Source organism: Benincasa hispida, chromosome 1, assembly GCF_027475165.1.
Source record: "Benincasa hispida cultivar pf3 chromosome 1, pf3_genome.v1.1, whole genome shotgun sequence".
Classification (NCBI taxonomy): domain Eukaryota; kingdom Viridiplantae; phylum Streptophyta; class Magnoliopsida; order Cucurbitales; family Cucurbitaceae; genus Benincasa; species Benincasa hispida.
In genome coordinates this window covers 77,561,737-77,571,709 of record NC_143478.1, presented here as the reverse complement: position 1 = coordinate 77,571,709, position 9,973 = coordinate 77,561,737, and the positions used below count along the sequence as shown (strand labels likewise).

Below are 9,973 nucleotides of genomic sequence, written 5' to 3'. Positions count from 1 at the left end.
TGGGTAAAATTGGTATTTCACAAGGGCGAAATGTCTATCATAGATAAGTTTTTAGAAGGAGATCATCTATAAAAATGTTTTTTTGGGTTATTTTATGAAAATTTCCAATATTAGGTGAGAATAAATATGTTGGTAGATAGTATTGCATTAAATATGTATTGAATGAAGAGTTGAAACAATTGTTGAAGGTGGTTTGTGGACTTTTTTAAATTGGAGGTAAAATTGGTATTTTACATCATCAAAAGGCCCTAATAAGTTTGAGGAAGAGGTTACTCATATTATTTGTATCGCTTATGAATTTAACAGCTAACGCGGAGGAGAAAAAATTGGGACAGATTCTATCCTTTGACAAATTTAGCCTGACACCCTTTTCATTTATTTAGTACATTACCTCACAATCCCCCCTTTTCTGATTCTCACTCCGCCCGTTTCTGCTGTTGATTGACCGCAAAATGTTGGCAACGGTGACTCCTCGATTCCCAATTCTTCTAATGCAGAGCCGCTCCGACTCTAACCCTCGCCGTGGTTTTGGAAACAAGGAAGACAATAAAGTACGTATACATGTTTATGATGCATTTTTAGTTACAATGGTTTCGTATCTTGAAAATTTACTGCAAGTTGGACATGATTACATTCATTTTCCCTGTTAATGGCAAAGTATCATGGTATCCTTGTCCCCGTTGGCGGCACACCTAGATATTCGATTCGAAGCTTAGCTTGACTATTGTACATACATAATCATGCATGGTTTAGTAGAATAATAAGTCGAATTATTTATATGAGTATATAGTGAATTGGTTATTGTAATTCTAGTATAAGTTTATAGTTCTATTATAAAGCTATAATTGTTGTGTATAGAAATTTTCTTTTCAAAAGAAGTTTCTAATCTAGAGCAATAAAAATACCTCAACTCTCCAATGCACAACCCCACACTTTGGAAGCAAAAAGCACAAATACAACAGTTAGTTAAGATTCTTTCCATTAGAGTAGTTGATACACACACACCAATTTAAACAAAGGACAAAAGTTGAGGTTCTGTGCATAAAGTCTAAGTGTCAATCCTTCCTATAGCTTTGTTCAATATTTCTTTGTTTGTGTTATTGATTTTTCCTTCTTCATTACTTGTTCCTCCGACTGTTTCTCGTAGGATCTGTGTTAGGCTGGTTCTATAGGCCACTGCAAGCAAATATTTTGATTTTGCTTTGTGGCTGTTCTGCCTGCTATACGGACTAGGCAGTCCGTCTCTAGTCCACCCACGTCCCCGTATGCAATTCTATAGTTGTGTCAAAATCCTTCTCCCGTGACTTCAAATTGTTAACTGAGCTGTAGCTATGATCTGCTATTTTATAGCAATATGGTTGAATTCCTCCCTCCTCTCTTTTAATAGATTTTATTAATTTGCAATTCAATCATTTGTTTAATCCTTCAATTGAGGCATCATTAACTCGTTTTGTTATTTTACACTTAGGCCGACAAAGCCGGCAACTCGGGCAACCAGAAGGGTAGGGTGTACCAACCAAGGTATTCCAAGTCAGTTCAGTTTTCTGAAAATTTGATTTTGTCGTTTATCGTGTTTGAAACTTTGTTCTATGCTGCTTGTTGACTATTTTCAGTTATTGCACACTGTTGAGGCTTTCTACCGTTCTCAGTGCATTTCAAACACTTCTTATTTTTTATTTTTTCGCGTGTCTCCATTGCTACACTGTTCTCAGACATTCTTTCGACATTTCCAATAGTCAACAGATTTTTCTACTTTTCTGGAACAAATTTTACTCTGCCATTGATGCTAATCCTGCATTATCTTCTCTTCTACAGTTTTACTACTTCTACACCAACTGAAATTATTTTCTTTCTTAAATCATCAACCTTTTAGAGTTGCTAACACGCTACAAGAACCTTCAAGAAATGAAGAGCATAACCAAGCAGTCTTTCTTTTCCCTTCACACTTCAACTTTCTTTCCAAATCTTTACCTTAAGAAAGAACACTTTTTTCTTATTTTTGGTTCATAGAAAGCCATCCACCATTGACCTATTGAAAGAAAAGGAGTAGCTCCAACTAAATGTCCGAAGATGCAAGATCACCGACTTGAAGACACAAGATCCCTAAACTTGAACCCCTCTGTATGGGTAAAGATCGACTACAAATGAAGTGAAAGGCCTTTAAAAGAAGGTATTCAAGAACATATTGAATGTATAAATAAAGAAAATATCCTTCACCAATTACAAAGGATTGTGTGTAATAAGTGTTGAAAGTAGGATTTTTAACCTAGGGGCATTTAAGTAATTGTCTTCATCCCTTAGCTCCCTACTGTCTATTTATTTGCTCTGTTCCCTTGTATTTAGTGCATCAATTCAATAATAAGAAAAAGATCTATATCGTGATTTTTCTCCCTGTTCTAGGGTTTCCACGTAAGTTGTGTGTTGTTCTCGCTTTTCTCCTTTTCTCTTCTATATTTCATCATGGTATCAGTGCATGGCGATGAAACCCTAGCCATCATCGACGAGAATCAACCACGGACTTCTTCAACAGCCTCCATGGGAACCGACGGAGTTCCAAGCGTTGACATCAAAGCAGCTATGCAAGTGGCTGTGAAGGAATACCTCCAAGCCACCCTACCACAGCTGATTCTAGCCACTGCTGCCCTCTAGCCGCCGTCGATGGAGGAACGATTCAGCCCAGTCGAGGTGTTCCGACCGCTACGCGAGGGAGAGCCGGCCGCTTCAGTCCAGACTGGAGCCGCGTTCGACAATTAGAGAAGGGCGATCGCACCCAGTCGAGCCGGTGGATCACTGCAGGCGGGAGTGCCGTTCGACAGTGAGGGACTTCCGATCGCGCCGGTGGGTTGCTGTCGAGTCTCTCTTCTGCGCCGTTCGCGCTGCTCATGCCGATCGCACCCAGCCTGATCAATCTAGTCCTAGTCCAGCCGCTGCCTCCTCGTGCGCCGAGCCGAGTCGACGATCACCTGCAGCCTTCGTTCGTGATCAACCTAGCCTGCAGCTCGAGTCCAACCCTCACGGCTGGTTTTGTTCCTGTCCAGCCGTCAATGGCTGCGTCCTTTTCAGCTGCGCCCAATCATGGTGGCTCGGCCCAACGCCTTGATGATGTTCGACGATGGTTGGCGTACCTCCAATAGCAAATTTCAGACTTGGAAATAGCTCTTGGCACGAACCCTCAACCAATTCAACCAGTCAACATGGAGAATCTGGTAAATTCGTTCTCTATTTTGCCCAATGCAACTTATTTATCTGGCTTAATGGGAAATTTTGCAGGATTCCTCGTGGGAGAAAAATTAAATGGCCAAAATTATTTCTCTTGGTCCCAATCGGTCAGAATGGCCTTAGAGGGACGACACAAATTAGGGTACTTGACAGGAGAAATTCCGAAGCCTATTCCAGGTGATCCTCAAGAACGGATTTGGAAAGGGGAAGCTTCGCTATTACGTTTTGTCCTCATTAATAGTATGGAACCATAGATTGACAGACCGTTACTGTATGCTACAACTGCCAAAGATATTTGGGAGGCAACACGGGATATGTACTCAAAGCGACATAATGCATTTCGGCTATACACACTACACAAGCAAGTCTATGAGTGCAAACAAGGGACCATGGATGTCACATCCTATTTTAATAAACTGTCATTGTTTTGGCAAGAGATTGACCTATTTCGAGAGATTATCTGGAATTGTGTGCAAGATGGGGCTTAATACTTGAAACTTGAAGAAGCTGACTGCGTGTATGTTTTCCTAGCAGGATTGAACTCCAAATTTGATAGTGTTCGAAGTCGCATATTGGGCCAACGACCTACCCCCTCTTTTAGAGAAGTTTGCTCCGAGATACAACTGGAAGAGGATAGGTCGTATGCCATGAATAACCCTGTTACTGCTTCAACTGATACAACGACTTTTGTTACAAAGTCGCCTAGTGCCGATGGTGATAAAACCCCCCCTCCTGTTTGTGAGCATTGTAAGAAGCCATGTCATACAAAGGATTAGTGCTGGAAGTTGCACGGGAGGCCCCCGAATAGCAGGCGACGACAGTCTCGTGACAAATCAAACACTGGTCGTGCTCTCGTAAGTGACTCAGTTAATGAAAATACACAACATCAATCCTTAGTGACAACAAGAACAATTTGAGTGCGGTCGAGGTGAGTGCTATTGCACAATCAGGTACATTTCCCTCCTTTGGCCTTATTAGCATTAATGACAAGAAACCCTAGATTGTAGATTCAGGGGCCACAGATCATCTTACCAATTCTTTAGATCTGTTTATTTCATATTGTCCGAGTGTGGGGAATGAACGTATTAGAATTGCAGACGGGTCCTTTGCCCCGGTTGCAAGGAAAGGCTATACCTCCCTGTTTGACGGTTTAGTACTGCGTGATACTCTGCATGTGCCTAAGATCTCATATAACCTTTTATCTGTCAGTAAAATTACGAGGGATCTAAATTGCAAGGCGATTTTCTCACCAGACTCTGTTTTGTTTCAAGATTTGAAGTCGGGGATGACGATTGGCACTGCCCGACATGATAGGGGGCTCTACTTCGTTTCTGACGACACTTCTTTTAGGGATGATCATAGAACTGGTTTTATGTATTTAAAATTTTCTACTTCCGAGAATGACTTTATGTTATGGCATTTTCGTTTAGGACATCCAAATTTTCAATATATGAAGTATTTGTTTCCGCATTTATTTCGCAATGTTAATATAGCCTATTTGAATTGTGATGTGTGTATTCGTATCAAACAAAGTCGTGTTCCTTTTCATTCTCAATCTTATAAGCGTTCCAGTCCCTTCACTCTAATTCATAGTGATGTCTGGGGCCTCTCACCAACTACCACCTCCACTGGCAAACGTTGGTTTGTCACCTTTATAGACGACCACACTCGCCTTACTTGGGTCTTCTTACTCACGGATAAGTCTGAGGTGTCATCCGTCTTCCAACAATTCTATACAACTGTTGAAACTCAATTCAATGCAAAGATTGGAATTTTGAGAAGTGATAATGGGTGAGAGTTCTTTTAACACCTCTTTCTGAGACTTCCTTGTGTCTAAGGGGATTGTCTACCAAAGCTTGTGTGCCTATACCTCCAACAGAATGGAGTAGCCAAGCATAAAAATCGTCATCTGGTGGAAGTCGCCCGGTCCTTAATATTGTCTGCCACTCTTCCTTTCTATCTGTGGGGGGATGCCATTCTTACTGCCGCCCACCTCATTAACCGCATGCCCTCTCGTGTCCTTAACTTTCATAATCCCTTGGATCTATTCAAAGAATCTTATCCGACCACTCGCTTAATCTCCGACGTTTCCCTCCGAGTTTTCGGCTGCATTGCTTTTGTTCATTCCCATGGCCTAAATTGCACAAAATTCACTCCACGTGCTCAGAAATGTATCTTTGTTGGGGTACCTCTTCACCAATGTGGGTATAAGTGCTACCATCCGTCTTCTCATAGGTATTTCGTCTCCATGTACATTACCTTCCTCGAGGATCAGCCTTTCTTTCCCATTAGTCTTCTTCAGGGGGAGAGCCTGAATGAAGAGACTAACTGGTCCTCCTATGTTGTTCCCTTTGAATCAGCCCCTATTCCTCATCCCAGCTCTAAAAATGTCTTACCGGTCCTTCCTACCAACCAGATTCTGTAGATAACCTATTGTAGGAAGAATCTTAGAAAGGAAGCAGTGCCACCTGTTGAACCGTTGGCTTTGGTCCATGAGTCAGACCCTGCATCAAGTCCAGGTACGTGTATTCCTGAAACTAATGATGTTGATATGTGTACGGAGACTGACAAATGTAGAGAGGATAAGGACGAAGGAAGTGGCAATACCGAAAGTGTGACAGATAAGGAGACAGCTGAGAATGATAGAAGTAGGGAAAATATGCCAGCAAATGGTAATGATACTAGAACAGTTGGTGATGATGTGGAGGATATCGCTGAAATCCCTGATATGCAGATGACCAATCATGGCGAGAAACCTGGAGAGTTGGAAAATCGTGATGCCTCTCTCGACCTTCCTATAGTCCTAAGGAAAGGTACTCGTTCATGCACGAAGTATTCTATGCACAGCTACATGACATATAGTAATCTGTCACCCGAGTTTAAAGCTCTCACTACCAGCTTGGACACTGTCATGGTCCCGAGCAGCATACGTGTAGCAATGGAGAGTCCTAAATGGAGATTTGCTGTTATGGAAGAAATGAGGGCTCTTGAGAAAAATGGAACTTGGGAATAGGTGGTTTTTCCTGAAGGACACAGGACGGTTGGATGCAAATGGGTGTTCTTCGTAAAGTACAAGTCGGATGGGACGATTGACCGATATAAGGCCAGACTTGTTACGAAAGGCTTTACTCAGACCTTCGGAATAGATTACTCTGAAACATTCTCTCCCGTGGCCAAGCTCAACACTATTCGGGTGTTGTTGTCTATTGCTGTGAATAAAGATTGGCTGCTTCACCAGTTAGATGTTAAGAATGCATTCTTGAATGAGGAACTTGAAGAGAAAGACTACATGAATCTCCCCCTGGGTTCGAGAGTCAGTTCAAACGTAGGGTATGCAGACTGAGGAAGTTTTTATACGGGTTAAAACAATCTCCAAGGGCCTGGTTTGATAGATTCACCACCTTTATTAAAGCACAGGGATATAAACAAGGACACTCAGATCACACTCTGTTTACGAAAAAGTCAGGCTCAGGGAAGATTGTAGTCCTCATAGTGTATGTTGACGATATTGTTCTGTCTGGATGAGGTTGAAATTATGAGGCTTAAAACAAAAATGGCCGAAGAGTTTGAGATCAAAGACCTCGATAAGCTGAGATACTTCCTCGGAATGGAAGTGGCTCGCTCAAGAGAAGACATTTCAGTGTCGCAACGGAAATATACACTGAACTTACTCAAAGAAACATGCATGACTGGTTGACTGGTTGTAAATCAGTTGACACACTCGTGGAGTATAATGCAAAGCTTGGTGATACAAATAACAAAATTCCTGTTAACAAGGAAAAGTATCAGCGGTTGGTTGGGAAGTTGATCTACATATCCCACACAAGACCCGATATTTCATATGCAGTGAGCGTTGTAAGTTAGTTTATGCAGGCTCCCTATGAGGAACATATGACTGCTGTTGAACGTATCCTTCGGTACTTGAAGGGGACTCTTGGTAAGGGCTTGATGTTCAGAAAGTCCGATAAAAGGTCTATCGAAGCGTATATCGACTCTGACTGGGCAGACTTTGTTGTTGATAGAAAGTCGACGTCTGGGTACTGCACCTTTTTCTAGGGTAATCTAGTCACCTGGCGAAATAAGAAACAGGGGGTTGTTGCCAGGAGTACTGCTGAGGCTGAATACAGGGCCATGAGCTTAGGGATTTGTGAAGAAATCTGGCTGAAGAAGGTGTTGTTTGATCTTCACCAAGATAGTGTTCCAATGAAATTGTTTTGTGATAATAAAACAGCAATACGTATCGCAAACAATCCAGTCCAACATGACAGAACCAAACGTATAGAAATTGACATATACTTCATCAAAGAGAGACAGGATAGTGGAAGCATTTGCATTCCCTATATTCCTCAAATCAACAAGTGGTAGATGTGCTCACCAAGGGGTTACTTAGACCAAGTTTTGATTATTGTATCAGCAAGTTGGGCCTTATTGATATTTATGCCCCCAACTTGAGGGGGAGTGTTGAAAGTAGGATTTTTAACCTAGAGGCATTTAAGTAATTGTCTTCATCCCTAGGGCTCCCTACTGTCTATTTATTCGCTCTGTTCCCTTGTATTCAGTGTATCAATTCAATAATAAGAAAAAGATCTATATCGTGGTTTTTCTCCCTGTTCTAGGATTTCCACGTAAGCTGTGTGTTGTTCTCGCTTTTCTCCTTTTCTCTTCTATATTTCATCAATAAGGAAATGTGAAAGGGATTGTTTGTCTAAGCAATTGGATCTGGGAGAACAGATAACCTCATTGAGCTGTTTTAATACATCAAAAATAAGGAAAGAAAAAGGAAGAAAGAAGAAAGAATGTATTGCATACCTCTTGCCACTTAGATAGTTAGTGATATTGTCACCTTTATAATGGAAAGAAACCGACTGATTGAAAGAATCCACTCTAGTAGAAAGGGGTTGCTGGATTAATAACCGCACAAGACTGGACATTATCCTTTTATTTGACATGCTCTCTAGTCTCTGTATGGTGTTTTATTTTACGCTCTGTCATGTACGAATGTTCTCTAATCTAATGAATTGGGGATAAGAGCTGATCAAATTTTATGTTTTTACATTTCCAAATTATCTTCTCAAATGAGTTTCACGTTTTGATGACTTTGCTAATATTGTGTTTTCCTTTGCTTTGGACTCACTGCTGATGTAGGAAACCGATTCCAAAACAATCTAGCACTGTACCCACACGTAAGTGTAACTAATTTTCCTGTAAGTTTCTCAATCATTTTCTTTTGTTAATTTTTTGATCTCTTAATTGATAGACTTATGTAATTTTTCATTTTTCCTGTACATACGATAGTTATGAGTGGGCTTGGATAGCAGGGGAGCCCCCAAGTCTATGCTTTCCTTGGTGAGGTGAGGAAGTGACCGAGGGAGAATTGGAGCTTTTATTGATAGTGATGTCTCATGGATGCAGAAAGCTAGATGTTATAGGAACTTGGATTTGAAAGACAAGTTTGAGAGGGAAATTCCCCTTTATCTATGACTAGATGTATCTACGCAACCCGCCAAGACTATGTATCTACGCCAACCCACTAAAACTAACGTATCTACGACTACTACACTGCATCTCTGAATGAAGTCAAATAGAGGTGTGAATGCAAGATGCTGGCGGAATGATTGGTTGAACAAGGGTTAGGGTTGCTTAAACTTTGGAAATCTTAGTGCTATAATGGTTTTCAAATCCTTCTGGCCATCATCTAATTGCATATAGCTATTCCAGAATTCCCTTTAGCCATAGGGACTTCTTAACCGCTTCTGATAGAGCCATATACTTTGCCTTCCTTCTTGGGAGTACAATTTTTTTGGATAGGAAACAAATTTAATTGATAAAATGAAAGTACCATCCAATGGGACTACACAAAAATTCTCCAAATATGTGAGAGAAAGTTTAAGCTATTTGTTGAAAGGTCCCTTGTTCCTACACAATAAAAGAGCATAGAAAAGGGATGAATCTAAAACTTCCTTCGGAGAGCTTTCTTTGCTCTAGAAGATCCTCAAATTCCTCTCGCCCCTCATCCTCCAAATGACAGCCTTCACTAGAAAAGACCAAATGGTAGCTTTTGTAGACTTGAAGGGATGATCAAGCAGCACCAACTTAAGTCCGTCAAGGGAATCAATCACCAATCAATTTTACAATGCTCTAGCCGAAAGAAGTGAAATGTCGGACCATATATTTTGTTAGGATGCCTCCTAACAAGAGAACTCAAGAACACAAAGCACAAATAAGCAATTGGATCTGATTCTAGCAGTGCTTTGATTGGGCGCACAAATGATTACAGAGTTAATAAGGGGGTTGAATCAAATAGCTTCAAAGGTCATCCAAATAACCAAAGATCAAATTCAGGGTATTGTGTTTTTGTTGGTGCTAATTTGATTTCTTGGAAGAGTAAGAAGCAAAATGTGGTGTCACGTTCAAGTGCAGAATCAGAATATAGAGCAATGACATAATCTGCGTGTGAATTGATTTGGATATATGAACTTCTTGTTGAGTTGGGATTTGAAATCACCACACCGACAAAGTTGTGATGTGATAATCAAGCAGCACTTCATATTGCGTCTAATCCAGTATTTCATGAAAGAACTAAACATATTGAAGTTGATTGCCATTTTGTACGTGAGAAAATTCAACAAGGGTTGATATCTACAGGATATGTGAAAACTGGAGAACAATTAGGAGATATCTTCACGAAAGCATTGGATGGAAGACGTATAGATTATCTATGTAACAAGTTGGGCATGATTAACATATATGCTCA

The 9,973-nt window shown here is 40.7% G+C and overlaps 1 protein-coding gene across 1 annotated transcript in view; it reads left to right on the top strand.

The window, feature by feature from the left end:
• Positions 1–287: 287 nt before the first annotated feature.
• Positions 288–9,973, top strand: part of LOC120072738 (Tetratricopeptide repeat (TPR)-like superfamily protein) — a 61,644-nt gene continuing 51,958 nt past the window's right edge. The window contains exons 1-3 of the mRNA XM_090314300.1: positions 288–551; positions 1,469–1,521; positions 8,365–8,410. Of these exons, the coding sequence (XP_090170426.1) occupies positions 453–551; positions 1,469–1,521; positions 8,365–8,410 (198 nt within the window). The 5' untranslated portion in view covers positions 288–452. The remainder of the gene's footprint in view (positions 552–1,468; positions 1,522–8,364; positions 8,411–9,973) is intronic.